Here is a 20,622-nt window from a genome sequence, read left to right as displayed (position 1 = left end):
ACCCTCATTCATTCATGGTAATAATTGGAATTCTTCTATAATAAAGAGCTGTCTCTTCTCTCCATTTATTAACTCATTTATTTAATTCAAGACATTAATTTTATTCTTTGGGTTATAATCCAATATTATTAGTAGTAGTTTTTTGCTCAATGTTAGGTGGTTTTAATAACTTAAAAAAAATGATTGTAGGGACGCCTGGGTGGCTCAGTTGGTTGGACGACTGCCTTCAGCTCAGGTCATGATCCCGGAGTTCGGGGATCGAGTCCCGCATCGGGCTCCCAGCTCCATGGGGAGTCTGCTTCTCCCTCTGACCTTCTCGCTCATGCTTCTCTCACTGTCTCTCTCTCAAATAAATAAATAAAATCTTTGAAAAAAAAATGATTGTAGAATAAATGAGTGAATAAACTGCATCTTGCATACCAGGATACAAGAAAGAAACAATCAGATACAACAAAATGTATCCACCACCACCATGATCCAATGGAAAGATTGCTGCCTACCTGACATTAACTTCTTCAGCAGTTTCTGGCTCTTATTAGAGTCACGCTGTAAAATATCCTGTTCTTCACGAGTACATACCTATAAAGTAATAAGAACAAGACACATGATACTAGTTACATTAATTTTGTTTGCTTGATATCCTAAAATGTAACCTCAAATTACACATCAGATATGGCAATAAAATAATGAGACTGTTGCTGCTTTTGTTATCCAAACACACCAGAAATATACATATCCAAATGAGTTTGCCCTTGTCTCTTCCCACTTCTCCCTTCTTTTATGAACAACAGAAAAAACTTACCTCACTGGAAGTGCCCCTGAATGATTTGTTAAAAAAAAAAAAAGGAAAAAAAAATCTAACCTACTTTCAAAGGACAAAGATTTGCTATCACTGAGAATGTTGGGAAAAAACATGTAAGACTTTTTTTTAAAAGACTTCCAGTTCTAAGCATAAAATCCAAGTCTTATGAAAGAAGATAAGCGGATGTCTTATTAGAAAGAACCAGAAAGAGGCGCCTGAATGGCTCAGTTGTTAAGCGTGCCTTCAGCTCAGGTCACCATCCCAGAGTCCTGGGATTGAACGCTGCATTGGGCGGGCTCCCTGCTTAGAGGGAAGCCTGCTTCTCCCTCTCCCACTCCCCTCGCTTGTGTTCCTCTCTGACTGTATCTCTCTCTGTCAAAAAATAAATAAAATCTTTTAAAAAAAGAAAGAAAGAAAGAAAGAACCAGAAAAAGTAAATTACGGTGCTACCAGTGAAAACTAGCCTAATTTTTACACTTTTATAATATATATATTTCATTTCTTTGTCTTTGAATATTACCTACTTATAAAATAATGAATATATTAAGCAAAGAAAAAGTTCTATTTATTATAAAATCACTGCAACGATAAGAAGGGAGGCAAAAAAGGAGTTATTTAAAAACAATTTCATACTGAATTTATAAAGCTGCAAGACTTCAAGGCCAATTTGCTTTACATTGCTCCATGTCTTGAACTGAAGGATGCAAGGGATCTAGCGGAAAACATTGAAATTGGCTGTAAGTTGCCTCAGTTGCACACGAAGTTTCTGCCAGCAGCTATAGGGAATTTCTCTAGAGAAAACCCCATATAAGAAGATATTTACTGCTGTTTTATGAATTTTTGTTTTTGTTTTATGAATATTTTTGATGGAAGACACTACATTTTTTAGGCGATCCACTATCAGCTTATTTTTTGAGTATACTGAACAATTAAAGGACCCATCAGAGAAGAAAAAACAAAGTAATATAAAATGGATGTCGTCACTGATATCTAAAGCCACTGCTTCTGCCAGCCTGCTCAACTGGCGGAATAAGTTTTCTAGACAACTCATTAGGGTGTTTCTAAGACAGTTACTACTCCTACATTCTTGAGGTCATTCTCTCAGACAATGAAAGTGAAAAGGAGGTATCCTAGAAACAGAAGCTATAATAACCTGAGAATTACGTTACAGTACAAGACTTGGAGTCAACAATGTATATACTCAAAACTCTTCCCACTAATAGGCCTCAGTACTAAGACATAACCTTGGGTTTTTGACTAATTAAGTTCCTGCTACTAGAGTTTACTGGACATTGGAGGGAAAAAATTTCCTAAGAAAGAGAGAAATTACTAGGGATGTGAATGTCCCTACATATTCAACCAAAGGACAGTAAAATAAAATATAAAAGAAACAATTTACCAGAGTACCGCAGAAAAAGCAGGGGCCAGAGCCCTCCTGTTCACAGACGATGCGCCCACAGATCAGACAGTTATTGATCAGCTTGTGCTTCTGGCCCAGGCAATCACATGGATGGCGACCAGGTATCAGGACTGCAAGCCTGTCCTGTCCCTCTTTTGTGTATAAACTGACAAACTTTGTCTTCTTCTTTAAGGAGTTGCTGTTCTCTTGTGCCTAATTGTACAAAGATATCAGAAATAACATCAAATAATTAATGGTAAGAAGAGAAAAACCTCAGTTCAGTTCAATGACAACTTATACACTGCCTAGGAACCATGACAGAAGGAAAGGAATGGGAGAAATACAAATTAAGGGTTATCATCAAGGGTCTGAAGAAAGGTTAGAGTCTAGAAAAACTAGCTGATATGCCTTGCCTCTTCCGCCAGTAGCTTTCAATCCTCTATTACAGCTGGTGGAAGGCAAATGTAGCAGTAAAAGCTATTTATGTGGCATATTTAAGCATAGCTAAAGTAGAGATCATAAGAAACAAAAATGCCCTTCAAAATAGATAATACTCAAATATCCTTAAATATGATCAATAAAATAAGAAAAATCAAGCACCTGGGTGGCTCTGTGGGTTAAGCCTCTACTTTCGGCTCAGGTCATGATCTCAGGGTCCTGGGATGGAGTGCTGCATCAGGCTCTCTGTTCAGCAGGGAGTCTGCTTTCCCCACCACTGCCTACTTGTGATCTTTCCCTCTTTGTCAAATAAATAAATAAAATCTTTAAAAAAATAAAATAAAATAAGAAAAATCAAGAAAGGGGTATGTAGATGGCTCAGCTGGTTAAGCATCCGACTTTTGATTTCAGCTTAGGTCATGATCTCAGTAAGTGAGATGGAGCCCCGAGCTAGGCTCACTGCACAGCACGGCGTCTGCTTGAGATTCTCTCTCTCCCCTTTCCCTCTGCCCCTTCCCCTGCTCATACCCTTACTCGCTCTCTCTCTAAATAAATAAATCTTTAAAAAATAAAAAAGAAAAGAAAAAAATTAGCTCCATAAGAAAAAGATGACACAATAGAAAAATGGGCAAAAGATCTAAACAGGAACTTCATAAAAGAAAATATCCAACTGGTCACGAGACACATGAAAAGATGCTTAATGACTTTGCTACTCATCATGGTAATGCAAAATAAAAACCAAACTGCAATACCAACCAGAATGGCTAAATTGAAAAAGACAGAAAATACAAAGTGCTGGCAAGGATACAGGAAGAACAATTAAAGCTTTCATACACTGTTGGGGAGTATACACTGCTACCTACTAAAGCTGAACATATGTATAGCTTGTGATCCAGCAATTCAGCTCTCAGATATACACGCAACAGAAATGTGCAAAAATGTTCACCAAAGACATGTACAAGAATGTTCACTGCAGCACTAGAATTGAAAACTATCCAAATGTTCAACAGATTGATGTATTCACTTAACAGAATCCTCTGTAGGAATGAGAATGAAAAAGTATAGCTATATAAAACAATATGGATAATTTTTTTTTTAAGATTTTATTTATTTACTTGAGAGAGAGTGAGAGAGAGAGCATGAGAGGGCAGAGGGTCAGAGGGAGAGGCAGACTTCCACTGACAGGGAGCCCGACTTGGGACTCGATCCTCGGACTCCAGGATCATGACCTGAGCCAAAGGCAGTCGCTTAACCAACTAAGCCATCCAGGAGCCCAATATGGATAATTCTTATAAACCATTTAATTCAAAGAAGCCAGACACTAAAGAGTACACACTATTTAGCTCCATTTACACAAAATTCATGAATAGGCAAAACTAACCTATGGTGTTGAAAGTCAGAAAGTGTTTTCCCTTGGGAGGGATGTCATTTTGGGGCAAAATGGGGGTCCTCTAAAGGAATAGTAATATTTTGATTCTGGATATAGAGGAATGGTCAGTTTGTGAAAATACATCTGTTCACTTCTGTATATATGTTATAAAATAAAAAGTTTAAAAAGAGAACTATATTTATCAGCCTCTGTCTTAGTCCATTCAAGCTGCTATAATATAATATCACAGACTGAGTAGCTTATAAACAACAGAAATTTATTTCTCACAGTTTTAAAGGCTGGAAGTCTAAGATCAGAGTGCCAGCATGGTTGGTGACCCTCTTACAGGTCAAAGGAATGATTTCTTCTAGATCACTGTATCATGACACAATAAAAGGGACTAGGGAGCTCTGTGGGATCTCTTTTACAATACTAATCCCAGGAACGCCTGGATGGCTCAATTGGTTAAACATCTGCCTTCAGTTCAGGTCACAATCTCAGAGCCCTAGGATTGAGTCTTGCTCAGTGGGGAGCCTGCTTCTCCCTCTGCCTGCTGCTCCCCCTGCTTGTGCTCTCTCTCTCTCTGGCAAATAAATTTTTTAAAAATATTAAAAAAAAAAAAAGAATACTAATCTCATTCATGAGGGCTACTCGTTCATGACATAAGAATGTCCTAAAGGCCCCACTTCCTAATATAATCACACTAGCATTTAACATATAAATTTGGGTGGGAGGGGGCGCCTGGGTGGCTCAGTGGATTAAGCCTGTGCCTTCGGCTCGGGTCATGATCCCAGGGTCCTGGGATGGAGCCCAGCATCGCTCTCTGCTTGGCAGGGGGATTGCTTCCCCCTCTCTCTCTGCTTGCTGCTCTGCCTATTTGTGATTTCTCTGTCAAATAAATAAATAAAATCTTTAAAAAAAATTTTTTTGGGTGGGAGGACATAAATATCCAGATATCTGTATATCCAAATAATTGCATAGATGCCTCTCGCTTTCCCTTTTCAGAGCAGAAAAAAAATTTTTTTTTTTTTTAAGATTTTATTTATTTGTCAGAGGAAGAGACAGAAAGAGCACAAGTTGGGGGAGTGGCAGGCAGAAGCAGGCTCTCTGCTGCAGAGAGCCTGATGTGGGACTTGATCCCAGAACTGGGATCATGACCTGAGCCAAAGGCAGATGCTTAACCGACTGAGCCACCCAGGCATCCCCAGAGAGGAAAAATCTTAAGAGTTCTAATGGATGGGAAAATTACTACAAGGAAGAGAAAAATTCTTTGCTAAGTATAAAGAAAGGTGACATGCCCTAATGTCCAAAGCCAAGAGTTGAGATACAGGGATAATTTAAGTCAATCTAGGTAAAAATTAAAATCTAAGAAAGTGCTAAAGATTTTATCCAATCTAGCACACTGCCATTTTTTTCAAACTAGTCAATTATATCTTTGGCTGTCAGTGATGGTGGTGAGGAGACTAAAATCTCTAAACAGAAACTTGTATTTGACTCCCATTAAATTATCCAATAACATTAAAGTAAGGTATTTGAAGGCTGTGCTTTGATGAGTTCTCATATACATACAGGAAATGAGTATACATTGAGAAATACAGTAGAGAAGGAAAGAATAAGACAAGCAAGAAAATTCATAGAATATTACCACACTGCTTAAAACCATTTACTGGCTTCCCACTGTGCTGAGAATAGAAATCCAAGCTACTTATATTGCCCTATAAAGCTTTAGATAAAGCCTCCAGGTGCTCTCCAACCTCATGTACATATCGCTCTTGCTCTGTTCACTATATGCCAGCCTCAGGCTTCTGTTAGTTCCCAGAACACCTGTCTCCACTTCCCTTTGCACTTGTCATTCCCTCCATCTGAACTGTTCCTAGCCCATCTCTTTATATACTGGTTCCTTCTCAGTGTTCAGTTCTTAGCTATAATTTCACTCCCTCAGAGAGGCTTTCCCTGAATGTCCTATATAAAGTAGCTCCCTTCCTACCAACTACTGCCTATCACACTGCCCTTTGTACTTTTTTCATGAAAGTTTTCACAATCTATAATTACTTTTAAAAATTGGCTTTTTAAAAAAGATTTTATTCAAAACCAAATAAAGATTTTATTCATTTTACATAGAGGGAGAGAGCTAGCACAAGCAGAGGGAGAAGCAGGATCCCTGCCGAGCAGGTAGCCCAATGCAGGGCTCAACCCCAGGATCCCATAATCACGACCTGAGAAGGCAGACACTCAACCAACTGAGCCACCCAGGTGCCCCTTGACTGTCTTTTCTATCTTTCCTTTGAACCACTAAGATATAATCTAGGAGAGCATGGGAACCTAATATGGTTTTTTTACTGCTATTATTCTTGACATATAGTAGACATGCAATACAATTTTCTGAATAACCAAATGAACTGTCTATAGAAGTTGAAGACACATTTACCTACAGGTCCATAAGTGAAACTATAAGTACACAGCTTGATCATTTTTCTTGAATCTAGGTCTATGAATTTGCTCATTTACTAAAATGTATTTGTAACCCCCAAATCAATACACCAGGTACTTTCACAATCATTTGTGGACATGCACAGGGTGGCAAACAATCTGATCTTCCAAATGCATAGATCTTCCACTAAAAGGCTAACCAAGGCAGTAATCTGCCTTCTCGTTTCAGCTCTCATACTGTAAACAAAAGTCTTATTTTTAGTCTACTTAGTGCCACTTTTTTACATTTTTGCACTTTTTGTTCATGATCTCGGTATTTAAAATGGCCCTATGCATAGTGCTTAAGTGTCGCCTAGTATTCCTAAGCTCAAGAAGGCTGTACCTATGGGGTGCCTGGATGGCTCAGTGGGTTAAGCCTCTGCCTTCAGCTCAGGTCATGATCCCAGGTTCCTGGGATCGAGCCCCGCATCGGGCTCCTTGCTCAGCAGGGAGCCAGTTTCCCCCTCTCTCTCTGCCTGCCTCTCTGGTCACTACTGATCTCTCTGTCTCTGTCAAATAAATAAAATCTTAAAAAAAAAAAAAGGCTGTACCTTACATAGGAAACAGGTGTTACATAAATTTTTTCAGGCATAAGTTATAGTGCTGTTGGCTGTGAGTTCAATGTTAATAAATCAGTAATACATATTACATAAAGTGTCTTTAGGGTGCCTAGGGGGCTCAGTCATTAAGCATCTGCCTTTAGCTCAGGTCATGATCCCAGGGTCCTGGGATAGAGTCCTACATCGGGCTCCCTGCTCAGCAGGAACCCTGCTTCTCCCTTTCCCATTCCCCTCTGCTTGTGTTCCCTCTCTTGCTGTGTTTCTTTCTGTCAAATAAATAAATAAAATCTTTAAAAAATAAAACAAAAAAAATAAAGTGTCTTTAAACAGAAGTACTGGGGCGCCTGGGTGGCTCAGTGGATTAAAGCTCCTGCCTTTGGCTCAGGTCATGATCTCAGGGTCCTGGGATCAAGCTCCGCGTAGGGCTCTCTGCTCAGCGGAGAGCCTGCTTCCCTCTCTCTGCCTGCCTCTCTGCCTACTTGTGATCTCTGTCTGTCAAATAAATACATAAAATCTTAAAAAAAAAAAACAGAAGTACACATAAAATAAGGTTAAGTACTAAATGTTTAAAGAAATGTTATGACCAGATGCTCACAGAAACCTAACCCTGTATTTCCCCTAAGAGTAATGGTTCAGGGCACCTGGGTGGGTCACTCAGTTAAGCATATGCCTTTGGCTCACATCATGATCCTGGGATCAAGTGCCAAATCACACTCCCTGCTCATCGGGGAGTTTGCTTCTCCCTCTCCCTCTGCCTCTCCCCTACTATGCTTACTCTCTCTCTCTCTCTCTCAAATAAACAAAATCTTAAAAAAAAAAAAAAAAGAGTAATGGTTCAGTATTCACTAATTCAGTGTACACTGCAGTGCTAACAAGAAATTACTGCGTAGGGGATAAACCGTTTTTTTCAAAACCATTTTCCAAGTTTGCTTAATGAGCAAAAAATACTTAAGAACAAAATATAGACTTGGAAACAGGTTGTTGAAGGGTAAGCTGCTCTTAAAGCATTAAGAGATATAAAATTAAATGTTAAGTCAGTATTAATTAGTTCCCTACCCAAGCCTGGGAACTTAAGAGTGAACCATGCTTTTATTTTCCCTCACGAAACCTACTTAACAAGCAAGCATTAAGGCACCTTATTCATTAAGATCCATTACTAAAAACAGTGAAATACTCTGTTAAGCTAAGACTGGCATCTACTGCACTAAAAAACTAGGTTGTAGCAGAATATTACATAGTTATGGAGGCTTTAATGTGGTTTGGTAAATGAGTGAGTTGACCAAACAGATTAGAGCAACATAGGACTGGATGGATGAAAGACTAAATTATTACAAAAAAGGGGTGCCTGGGTGGCTCAGGGGGTTGGGCCTCTGCCTTCGGCTCAGGTCATGGTCTCAGGATCCTGGGATGGAGCCCTGCATCCAGCTCTCTGCTCGGCGGGGAGCCTGCTTCCCCCTCTCTCTCTGCCTGCCTCTCTGCCTACTTATGATCTCTTTCTCTGTCAAATAAATAAATGAAATCTTTAAAAAAAAAAAAGTTTTAAAAAAGAGCTTTAAATTATTACAAAAAAGAAATATCAAAAAGAATTAGAATATTAAATTTTAAAATATTTATCAATAGCTTCAAAATATTTAAAAACTAAACTGGAAGTTCTGAAAAAGTATCCTTAGGAAATTGACTCAAAGGAGAAAACATAGATAATAGTTCTCATGTTGTTTTCAACAACTTTCTCTACTGGATGATAAAATTTAATTTATTAAAGTTCATTATTGGGGTCATCTGGGTGGCTCAGTCAATTAAGCAACCAACCCTTGATTTCTGCTCAGATCATGACCTCAGGGTTGTGAGACTGAGTCCTGCATCAGCCTCACACTCAGTGGGGAGTCTGCTTGAGATTCTCTCTCCCTCTGCCACTCCCCCCAACCCACACTCTCCTCTCTAAAATAAATAAATAAACCTTTAAAAAATTCCATTGTTGTATTTTATGTTATTATTTAATGATTATTTTACTTATCTTTAAAGATTTATTTTATTTTTTTTTCTAAAGATTTTATTTATTTATTTGACACAGAGATCACAAGCAGGCAGAGAGGCAGGTAGAGAGAGAGGAGGAAGCAGGCTCCCTGCTGAGCAGAGAGCCCGATGCGGGGCTCGATCCCAGGACCCTGAGATCATGACCTGAGCCGAAGGCAGCGGCTTAACCCACTGAGCCACCCAGGCGCCCCTAAAGATTTATTTTAAAGAGAGAGTGTGCACATGCAAGAGCACACATGCACAGGAGCTGGGAGAGGGGCAGAGGGAGAGAAACTGAAGCAGATTCAGTGCTGAGCACAAAGCCCAACTCGAGGTTCAATCTCACACACAGAGATCATAACCTGAGACAAAACCACGAGTCAGAGGCTCCACCAAGTGAGCCACCCAGATGCCCCCACAATTATTCTTAAAAAAAATGAAATAAGGGTTTAAAATTTTTATCCATTATTTGAGGCAACTGGCTGACTCAATGGAGCATGTGACTCTTGGTCTTAGGGTAAAGAGTTCAAGCCCCAGGTTGGATATGGAGCTTACGTAAAAGAAAAAAAATGTTATCTGTGATTTGATCACTCTGGCCAGAAAATATTCTCTTTACGTTCCCATTATACTTTTACCCCCTTAAGATTCTATGTACTTGCAGTCACCACTTGTAAAATATACATTCACACATACCTATGTAATACATCTTCTACTTTAAAAACAAGTAATTTCACTGATAAGTGTAACAGAAAAATCACTCAAAATAATGTTCAGATGAATTATTATTTTTTTTAAAGAATTTATGTATTTATTTGACAGATAGAGATCACAAGTAGGCAGAGAGGCAGGCAGAGAGAGAGAGGAGGAGGCAGGCTCCCTGCTGAGCAGAGAGCCTGATGCAGGGCTTGATCCCAGGACACCGGGACCATGACCTGAGCCGAAGGCAGAGGCTTTAACCCACTGAGCCACCCAGGCGCCCCTGTTCAGATGAATTATAAACCTAAATGTGAAAATTGTAACTTTTAAACTATTAGAGGAAAATTTAGAAAAATATATTTTTTCACTTTGGGATGGGAAAAATGCCATAAGGCTTAAATAAGCTATAAAAAGCATAAAACAAAGAAAAAGATCAATACATATAACTACATTAAAATTGAAAATTCCTGGGCACATGGGTGGCTCAGTTGGTTAAGCAACTGCCTTCAGCTTAGGTCATAATCCTGGAGTCCCGGGATGGAGCCCTGCATTGGGTATCCTGCTCAGTAGGGAGTCTGCTTCTTCCTCCTACCCTCCCCACTCTCTTGCTCTCAGTCTCTCACGCTCTCTCTCTCAAATAAATAAATAAGATCTTAAAAAAAAAATTTAAATTCCTGTGAGTCAAAAAATAACACAAACGAAAAAATACAGACTAGTAGAGATCTACAACATATATAATAAAAAAGTAACACAGAATAAAGAATTGCTATAAATCAATTTGAAAAAGACTTTCAACTCAGCAGAAAAGCAGATCAAGAAGAAGTAGAGGCACCTGGATGGCTTAGTCATTAAGTGTCTGCCTTTGGCTAAGGTCATAATCTCAGGGTCCTGGGATTGAGCCCCACATCAGGCTCCTTGCTCAGCAGGAGGCCTGCTTCTCCCTCTCCCACTCCCCCTGCTTGTATTCCCTTTCTTGCTGTCTCTCTCTCTGTCAAATAAATAAATAAAAAATCTTAAAAAAAAAAAAAAAAAAAGAATATGAGGAAGTAGGTCATAATAATCCAAAAGGCTAAAAAAATGGAAACCAAAAACAAGTCAACAGACTCTCCAAAATGACACACTCTCAATTTAGAATTCATGTGTATGCAAAGTAAAATGAAATACCATTTCTTACACTTAAAATAGGCAAAACTTGGGAGGTCTGGCTGTCTCAGTCTGTAGAGCATGTGACTCTTGATCTTGGGATTGTAAATTCAAACCCCACATTGGTATAGAGATTATTTTTTTTTAAGTTAAATAAAATAAATAAAAAATAAAAACAAAATAAGAATTTTTTTTAAAGGGCAAAACTTTAAAGGCTTCACATTATGTATTGGCAAAGAAGAAGAAAAGAGAAATCACTTACCTTGATGGAAGGAGGTTAAAATTGGTACAATTGCTTTAGAAATTAATTTGGTAGTTTCAGTAAAAGAAAAATTAAGAAAGCCTATAACCCAGCAATTCAAATAACAGGTAAATACATCCTAAAGAAACTCTTAAGTGTACCTGAAGGAAATATGTATAAGAATGTCCAATGCAGGGGTGCCCGGGTGGTAAGCACACGGGTCTTCATTATATTAGTCATTATTCTTTCTGTTTTTTTTTTCCATCTAAAAAAGCCTATTTGTGAACTACCATATGATCCAGCAACCCCACTTCTGAGTATACATCCAAAAGGATTAAAAGTAGGGTCCTGAAGAGATAATTGCACACTGATGTTCAGAGCAGCACTATTCACAACAGCCAAAAAGAGAAAGCAATTCAAATGTACATTGAGAGATGAATGGATAAACAAAATGTGGTATATATATATAAAATGGTATATTATTTAGCCTTAAAAAAGAAGGAAATTCTGACATACGCTACAACATAAATGAGCCCTAAGGACATTATGCTATGTGAAATAAGCCAGCACAAAAAGAAAAATGCAGTTTTATTCCACTTAGTTGTAAAGCAGTTGAATTCATAGAAACAGAAAGTAGAATAGTGGTTGACAGGGACTGGAAGAAGGAGAAAATGGGGAGCTATTTAATGGGTACAGAGTTTCAGCTTTGCAAGGTGAAAATGTTCTGGAAATCTACTGTACAACAATATGCAAATACTTCTAATACTATAACCTATACATTTAAAAAATGGTTAAGATGGAAAAAAAAACTTACAAATTGTACATCTTAAGTATGTGCAATTACATATGTATGACAATTACACCTCAATAAAGCTAATTTTTTTTTAAAGATTTTATTTATTTATTTGACAGAGAGAGATCACAAGTAGACGGAGAGGCAGGCAGAGAGAGAGAGAGAGAGAGGGAAGCAGGCTCCCCGCTGAGCAGAGAGCCCAATGTGGGGCTCGATCCCAGGACCCTGAGATCATGACCCGAGCCGAAGGCAGAGGCTCAACCCACTGAGCCACCCAGGCGCCCCAATAAAGCTAATTTTTTAGAAAAACTATTCTTTTTCATTGTAAAAATAAAAAACAGAAAATACAAGAATATAGAGAGGAAAAATTAAAACACTTATTGTCACATTACTTGAAGAAACACCAGTTTTAAAATTTGCCTTTTAGCCCTCCTAGGTTTGTGTGTGTGTGTGTGTGAAAGTATGTTTGTGTGTATATAGAATAAGTAATTTTCAAATACAAAAAATCAAATATATATATTTTATTCATGCATTTTTCACTCAATATTTTATGAGTATTTTCCCAAATTACATATTTTAGAGAACAGTTTTATTAGTTGCATGGTGTTCTATCTAATGAGGGAAACAATTAATTTAATCTTTCTCTTACTGTTAAACAGGTCCGTTCAAATTTTCAAGTTCGTTTTCAAGCATTTCTTTTTTTTTTTTTTTTAAGATATATTTATTTATTTTAGAGAGGGAGTGTGTGCCGTGGGGAGGGACAGAAGGAGAGGGAGAGAAAAAGAGTCCCAAGTCAAGTCCCTGCTAACCATGGAGGCTGACGTGGGGTTCAATCTCATGATCCTGGGATCACAACCTGAGTTGAAACCAAGAATTGCTCGCTCAGCCAACTAAGTCACACAGGCATCCCTTTGCATGCATTTCTGATTACTTTCTTATGTTAGATTTTTGAATCAAACTAGCAAGTCAAAAGTATATGAACATTTCTATGGTTCTTGATGTATGGTGCCAAACTGTCCCCCAGAAAGCTAAAACCAATCTATGGGGCATCTGGGTGGCTCAGTCGTTAAGCATCTGCTTATTTTATTCTGCTTGATAAAAGGCTTAAATTTCTATTCTTTTCCCTTTAACTTATTACTTTGAAAATACTTCTCCACATTTTTTTTGCATTATCATCACACTCAAAGTTTTTTGGTCAGCTCTCTTCCATCTTAGCATAATTAACTATTCCCTTTTATTGGGATATTTAGTTTGTCAAATTTCCTTGATTATAAATATTTCTGCTTACCTCACAGGGCTATTTTGAGAGTCATGATAAAATACATAAAAACTTTAAAAACTAAATGATAATGGTGGTGGCAGTAATAGATGGTACAAAGTATGAACACTCTTAAATAACAGAACTGTTCGTTCTTTTAGTAAACACACACACACACACAAACACACACAATGTTGAAGTTGAAGCCCTGGTGACCTTCATTAAATATTTTCCATTTAGGGGCAACTGGGTGGTTCAGTCGGGTAAGCATCTGCCTCCAGCTCAGGTCATGGTCTCCAGGTCCCGAAATCGAGCCCCACCCACACAAGGCTCCTGGCTCTTCGGGGAGTCTGCTTATCCCTCTCTCCCTCTGCCCCCTTTCCTTTTCTTGTGCACTCTCTCTCTCAAATAAATAAATAAAATCTTTTTAAAAATTAATAAATAAATATTTTCCATTTATATGTATCTTTCTTAGTATCATTTCTAACCAAGATGTCCTTATAATAACTATTTAATCAGGCTGCCAAAATATCTACCATATAGAAAGTAATATATCATCATCACTTTCTCTCCATAAAATTCACGCATTTGTTGAAGAACTGCCACTCTAGATCAGTTTGTACACTTTGCTCTCTGAAATGTATCAGTCACCTCTCCTTTTTCATAGAACTAGAAAAAGATTCATTCAAGCACTCACCTTGGCCAAATCAAAAGGTGTTTTGACCTCCCTGGTTGTGTCAGGTTCAGCAAATGCAGGAACTTCCTGTCTATTTCTTCCTTTCCGCCTGCTCCTCTTTAGCTGGTCTCCTGATTTCTGACCATCTGACATTTCTTTAAAGGAAAAAAAAAAAAAAATATATATATATATATATATATATGTATATAAAACACACACATACATGCACATAGGTTGATAACAGCAGGATTCATTGGTAAACTAGTAGCTAATAAAGAGAACATGACACTTTTAAAGTGAAGATATGGGGGCGACTTGGTGGCTGCCTTCGTCTCAAGTCATGATTCCAGGGTCCTGGGATTGAGCCCCGCATTGGGCTCCATGCTTGACAGAAAGTCTGCTTGTCCCTCTCTCTCTGCCTGCTGCTCTGCCTACCTGTGCTCTCTATCTCTCTGTCAAACAAATACATAAAATCTTTACAAAAAAAATAAAGTGAAGATATGAAATCAGGTAGCTTCTTACGTTAGTTTTTCCTCACAAATTTAAAACACAATTTCCAAGAGAGTAGATGATAAAGACTACTGGCTAGGATTAAAATGGTAAATTAAAATCTAATATTTCAGATTGTATAATAATAATGACTTAGATTATTTAGTTTGGTGTTTATCTTTTGTATCTTTTAACTAAATAGTTACTTTTAAATCCTATTCATACTATAATTGGTCAACATTTACTTTCATCCAGATATACACATAACTGAAAGTGTTGTGTTTTTTTTTATAAAATTTTATTTATTTATTTGACAGACAGAGATCACAACTAGGCAGAGAGGCAGGCAAAGAGAGAGAGAGGAGGAAGCAGGCTTCCCACGGAGCAGAGAGCCTGATGTGGGGCTCGGTCCCAGGACTCTGAGATCATGACCTGAGCTGAAGGCAGAGGCTTTAACCCACTGAGCCACCCAGGCACCCCTGGAAAGTGTTTTTTTAATCCATGGATAAATCTTTCAAACTATTCTGAAACCACATTTTTATCTGCAAACAGGCATTTCTGTGGTATTTTCAAAGTTCAAAAAGTCTGAACTAAAACAATATTCATTACTTGAGTAGAACTGAACTAAAAATACAGAAAATATCAGGTCCTATAAACCAGCCCATTTACCAATATTTCAACCCTCAATTATATTAATTTACCATCTTTTTTTTTTTTTAAGATTTTATTTATTTATTTGACAGGGAGAGATCACACGTAGGCAGAGAGGCAGGCAGAGAAAGAGGGGGAAGCAAGCTCCCTGCTGAGCAGAGAGCCTGATGCGAGGCTCGATCCCAGGACCCTGAGATCATGACTTGAGCCAAAGGCAGAGGCTTAACCCACTGAGCCACCCAGGCGCCCCAACTTACCATCTTTTTTGAAGGACTGTTGCAAAGCATCAGAACTCAATTCCTGATCATTCTTTTGCCATTTGGTTATAAGCTCCTCTATGAATTGACCTTTTTTGTCCTCATTTCCCTGAAGGAGGTCAGTAACATATTCTCGTATCTCTTCAGCACTCTCAATTGACAAAACATACCTCAGGAAGAAAAATATAAGTTGTTGAAACAAGACCTGCTTATGCTGTATCTCCCAATAATCACAACAGAAATCAAGGTAGTTACAAACCATTCATTAATCCATTAGAGTGGATTGTGCCAAATTCTATGCTAAATGCTAGGGATTTAAGTTTGATCAGGACAAAAACCCTGACCTCAAGTAGCTCATAATCTAAACTTCATATAATCTTGTTAGAAGATTAGAATTAATGTTTTGAAGATAGGCTGTGGAGCTGTCTTTAATATAGGAACACTTTCTCTAAGTACACATCTGCAGTCATTTCATATTCCTTGGAATCCAAAAGACTTAATCTTTACACTACAAAACCTAAAATTTCTTTTTTGCTAAAAATTAGTATATATGACAATATAACCAGTTATTGAATTAGTATTCTCAAAAACTGGGGCGGCTGGGTGGCTCAATCAGTAAGTGTCACCCTTTGGCTCAGGTCATGATCCCAAGGTCCTGGGATTAACCTCCGCATCAGGCTCCCTGCTCAGCGGGAAGCCTGCTTCTCTCTCTCCCACTCACCCTGCTTATATTCTCTTTCTGTCTTTCTCTCTCTCTGTCAAATAAATAAAATCTTTAAAAAAAAAAATCTCAAAAATTATAAATCAGGGCAGCTGTCTGGCTCAGTTGGTAGAGCATGTGACTCTTGATTCTGGGGTTGAGTTCGAGCTCCATGTTGGGCATAGAGATTACTTCAAAGAAAATAAAATCTTTAAAAAATTATAAAAAGAGGGGCGCCTGGGTGGCTCAGTGGGTTAAAGCCTCTGCATTCAGCTCAGGTCATGATCCCAGGGTCCTGGGATCGAGCCCCGAATCGGGCTCTCTGCACAGCAGGGAGCCTGCTTCCCTTCCTCTCTCTCTGCCTGCCTCTCTGCCTACTTGTGATCTCTCTGTCAAATAAATAAATAAAATCTTTAATTAAAAAAATTATAAAAAGATTAGTATCACATTAGAATAAGCAGATCTGTTTTAAGGAAATGTTATAAAGGGTTCCTTGAAGTGAAATGGGCTAATAGTTCAAGTCAGTATAACTTTCCTAAAAATTGACAAACCAATATATTTAAAATGCCTTAAAAATAATCAGGTAATTCCATTTATAGGACTCTACAGGAAATTTTATGCAATAAATTAACTGTATCACTATCTGAATTAATGAAAAATTAGAAGCTATTTAAAATACCCACTGATGGGAAAGACTAGTGAATTTAAGTTTTTGGACTTTACAAAATGGGATATGCCACCACTAAAAGTGAAATTTATGATTAACTATTATTGACCTGATAAAAATGCTTTCATATAATGGTAAGTGAAATAACAGGATAGAACATAGAGCATATCATAGCAATATCAATTGCTAAAAGAAATGTGTATATCCATACACTTATGTGTAGAAAAAAGGCCAGAAGGTTATACACTAAAATAATTATCACTGAGTAAGATGATTAAAGAGAGTTTATTTTTTCCTCTAAGACAAATATGTTTTGAAAATAGATTACAATACTATTGTATTGTAAAAAATGAGATTACAATACTCATAAGAAAAACACTAAGAGAGAAACAATGATTACCTCTGGGTTGTGGTATTAGGGTAATTTTAGTTTCCTCCTCTATCTCTGATTTTTTTTAGGTTTTTACAGTAATTATGTTACACCAAGGAAAGAAAGAATTGAAAAAATAATTTGTAAATTAACATATCAGACCATGAAAGCACTATAAGATCTGAATGAACAGTAATTCAGACACACTTGTATTGGATACCAGAAAAATTATAATAATGCTACATTCCTTTAAATTAAAATAAAATCACGTGATTGTACCATCACTAGTACACAAGTACTCGGTTTTTTTCCTAATGTGATGGTACATTTGCGGAGTTATGATCGATAGGTAAATAAACCTGTGCTTTTGGGCCCCATTAAGAGCATCTTCTAGTCCATCGTATATTAAAAAGACACGATTGTTTTTCAGGACTTCTACAGTTTAACTTGACCCCCAAACTTAGCAGCCCCCATCAAAATATTAATTGCTACCAAGTTCTCATAGAAGGAACTACAAGGAACCTCAGGGATCATTTAACTGTGGAGTATTCAAATCACTAGGGAAGTATTTAAAGAGTTCCAGAAACATTTGAATAAATGATATTTCAATTATTTAACAAAGTATAAAAAGGAACAGCATACAGTGTTATATACAAAATCTTATCAAAATAGGGTCATCCAAAACATGAGCTAAGGCAGATTGTAGAGCAAAGTTTATTTTGCTAATCCTGTGTACAAATCTTAATGTTCCATAAATGTATCACTGATTAGGAAGATAGTTCTGTGTTGTTTGTAAAAAGGCCACTCATACCAAATTTTTCAAGTTAGCACACTACCATAGTACTAATTTTCAATTAAATACTACGCAAAGCACAGCAAATTTACACAAAAATGCTTTGATCATGGCATCATAGCCTGTTGAGCAATAACTAGTAAAAACCTAGTAAGTCAAATGAGTTCAAATAGAATTATACTATAGGTAGTTTCAGTGCTTTTTTTCTTTTGTTTTGAACAATTCTTGTAGAACTTATTTATGAGTTTAAAAAAAAGCAAGCAGGGGGGCACCTGGGTGGCTCAGTGGGTTAAAGCCTCTGCCTTCGGCTCAGGTCATGATCCCAGGGTCATGGGATCGAGCCCCGAGTCGGGCTCTCTGCTCGGCAGGGAGCCTGCTTCCCCCTCTCTCTCTGCCTGCCTCTCTCTGCCTACTTGTGATCTCTGTCTGTCAAATAAATAAATAAAATCTTAAAAAAAAAAAAAAAAAAAGCAAGCAGGTATTTAGCCATACTTAGTGCTTCCAACTATAAAATTTAAATTTCTGATCATTGTTCTTTAAAGGGTGTAGATTAAGTTTAATTGAAAAAAAAACTAAAGCTTCAAAATGAGCTGTTAAACCACAATCTATGAAAATTAGAATTTTCTTCATACTGTGTAAGCAGACAAGATACAAATGGACACTGAGACTGAGAAGACTGCATCTAACCATATTGCCTTTTTGATCCATCAAAAATAGCCTCAATCTTTGTGTTTGTTTTGTGTTCACCAAGTGACTTTTTTTTTCCATTTGGTGTATTTGCAAAGTCTCATTATTTCATTTGGCAGCATCCACTGCTTTTAAAAAATGTTTGAAAACTACTTAATCTGATCTCGCCTTCAAACAAGGATAAAGATAAACCATACCATTTGGCAGGGTTGGTTATTTTTTTCCCCCCTAGTTGTTCGTTCCAGTGTTTAAAACAAAAACCTTTAAAGCAGCCTTTCTTAATTCTCCCCCTGCCAACTGTTTTCTCCCAACTCAGAAACTCATTTCCTATAAAAGCCCCAGAAATGGCAATAAAGGTTTCATTATCTCTGAACAAGGAATCAAATCAAGAAACATTTTCAGGTTCTTGGATGGAGTCCAATTTTTGTAGAAGTCTTTACCTCGCCGGAACACTGCACTTCCACCTACCCACCCTTTAGCTCTCAGGCTAAAGTCATCCCTTGAAGTAAAACCTTTCAAGTTTCTAAAATCTTAGCGGGAGTCCTTTACTCTGTGCTCCCACAACACCTTATGTTTCCCCCACTCATCAACCAGACAGAACCCAAAGGTCTCAGTCGTCTTTGTTGCCCCAGCACCAGTTATGTAGTGCAACAAAAATGACAAATCAGGGACGTATGGGTGGCTCAGTTGGTTAAGCGACTGCCTTCGGCTCAGGTCATGATCCCAGCGTCCTGGGATCGAGTCCCACATCCGGCTCCTTGCTCAGCGGGGAGCCTGCTTCTCCCTCTGCCTCTGCCTGCCACTCTGTCTGCCTGTGCTCACTCTCTCTGACAAATAAATAAAAATCTTTAAAACAAACAAACAAAATGACAAATCAATCCAAAGCAAATACTAAATTATGTCACCATCTCCACTTCACAACAATTATAAAATATGAAATATAAGCTCTGCTAATTATTCATTTTATAGACGCGGAAACAAAGGTATAGAGAGGGAAATTAAAATGCCCAAGGTTCCAAAACGGGTAAATGACAACAGAAAACAGAACTTGGGACTCCTCAGTCAAAAGTTATTTAAAACACCTTAACCACCGCAGCCTCAATTTAAAGTCCAGGTCCTATTTGACACAACCCATATCGGGCAAATTAAAATGCTCAGAGCAAGGATTTCTGGAAAAACAATTTGGCTTGCCCATTATCTCCAGAATTTAAAAGGAAACTGGCTCCGGGGACGTCTTAAAGACTTAATTATCAGGGATCTGGCTTTTTCCTAAGAAAAAAAGGCCCCACCGGCCGACTGGGTAGCCTGACACAGTATTCCAGAAGCTAAACTGTAAAGCCGGAGGTCAAAATTCCACGCCTAGAGACCGATAATAGCCCTTTTATCCTATTTCTTCACTCTCATCAACTTTTTAGTCCTCCCCGCTTCCCCCTTTCGCTCAGTGCACATCCCAGAGCTGCTTCCCGCCTGGGACCCGAACCGGTCTCACTGCATGATCTCCTCGCTGACATCCAGGCCGAAAGTTTTCCGCAACTGCTGGGTGCACCAGCCCACTAGCTGCTCCCGGGACGCCGCCCCAGCCACCGCCATTTTTCCCAGCCGGAACCAGCTGGGCTCCAACAGCCCCACGTCCTGCGCCGGACTAGTCCCCTTCGCAACACCGACTTCGGTCGCGCAAGTTCCGCCAGCCTGCACGGCCCCTCCCAGTGGCTCCGCCCCCAGCACAGATCCCTCCCACCCCTGCTGCCTTTTCTTTCCCGCTTCCTGACATTGTTTACACTGGTTCCAGAGCTCCTCTGCGCGTGATTTTTCTGCATCCTTAGATGCAGGGCTTGAGAATCGAGAATTCGCTGAGAAGATAGTCTAAATACCTAATAACAACTACAGTCGAGGAGAAGATAAAACTGTTAATCTGAGAGGCCAGCCTCTAAATTATTCTGGTTTTGTGTAAAAGCATTTAAAATAGCACTTGCTATTTTACAGGTTCTTCATCCCCATTAAGCTATGTAGACTAAGCAATTACATTAATTGGATCCTGATTCACCTTTTTATGCTAATGTTTTTATCGACAAATATAAAAATCATATGAGTGTGTTGATTTACACTAGGTGTAGATTGTTTTTGTTATTAATTTGGGAAATATATTATTTT

The 20,622-nt window shown here is 38.2% G+C and overlaps 1 protein-coding gene across 3 annotated transcripts in view; it reads right to left on the bottom strand.

Moving 5' to 3' along the window:
* LOC111153229 (thyroid hormone receptor interactor 4) overlaps positions 1–20,066 on the bottom strand; it is a 67,686-nt gene extending 47,620 nt beyond the window's left edge. For 2 of the 3 annotated variants that reach the window (XM_022512124.1, XM_022512125.1), the window contains exons 1-5: positions 19,961–20,066; positions 15,255–15,424; positions 13,879–14,012; positions 2,202–2,414; positions 501–579 (exon numbers count right to left, since the gene is read on the bottom strand). In XM_022512124.1, the coding sequence (XP_022367832.1) occupies positions 501–579; positions 2,202–2,414; positions 13,879–14,012; positions 15,255–15,424; positions 19,961–20,061 (697 nt within the window). In that variant the 5' untranslated portion in view covers positions 20,062–20,066. Of the gene's footprint in view, positions 1–500; positions 580–2,201; positions 2,415–13,878; positions 14,013–15,254; positions 15,425–19,951 lie in introns of all 3 variants that reach the window. The other variant, XM_022512126.1, reaches the window with a different exon arrangement.
* Between the last annotated feature and the right edge of the window lie 556 nt (positions 20,067–20,622).

Source organism: Enhydra lutris, unplaced genomic scaffold, assembly GCF_002288905.1.
Source record: "Enhydra lutris kenyoni isolate GAN:26980312 unplaced genomic scaffold, ASM228890v2 scaffoldscaffold31, whole genome shotgun sequence".
Lineage (NCBI taxonomy): Eukaryota > Metazoa > Chordata > Mammalia > Carnivora > Mustelidae > Enhydra > Enhydra lutris.
The sequence above is the reverse complement of the archived record's forward strand: the minus strand, read 5'-3'. Positions and strand labels throughout refer to the sequence as shown.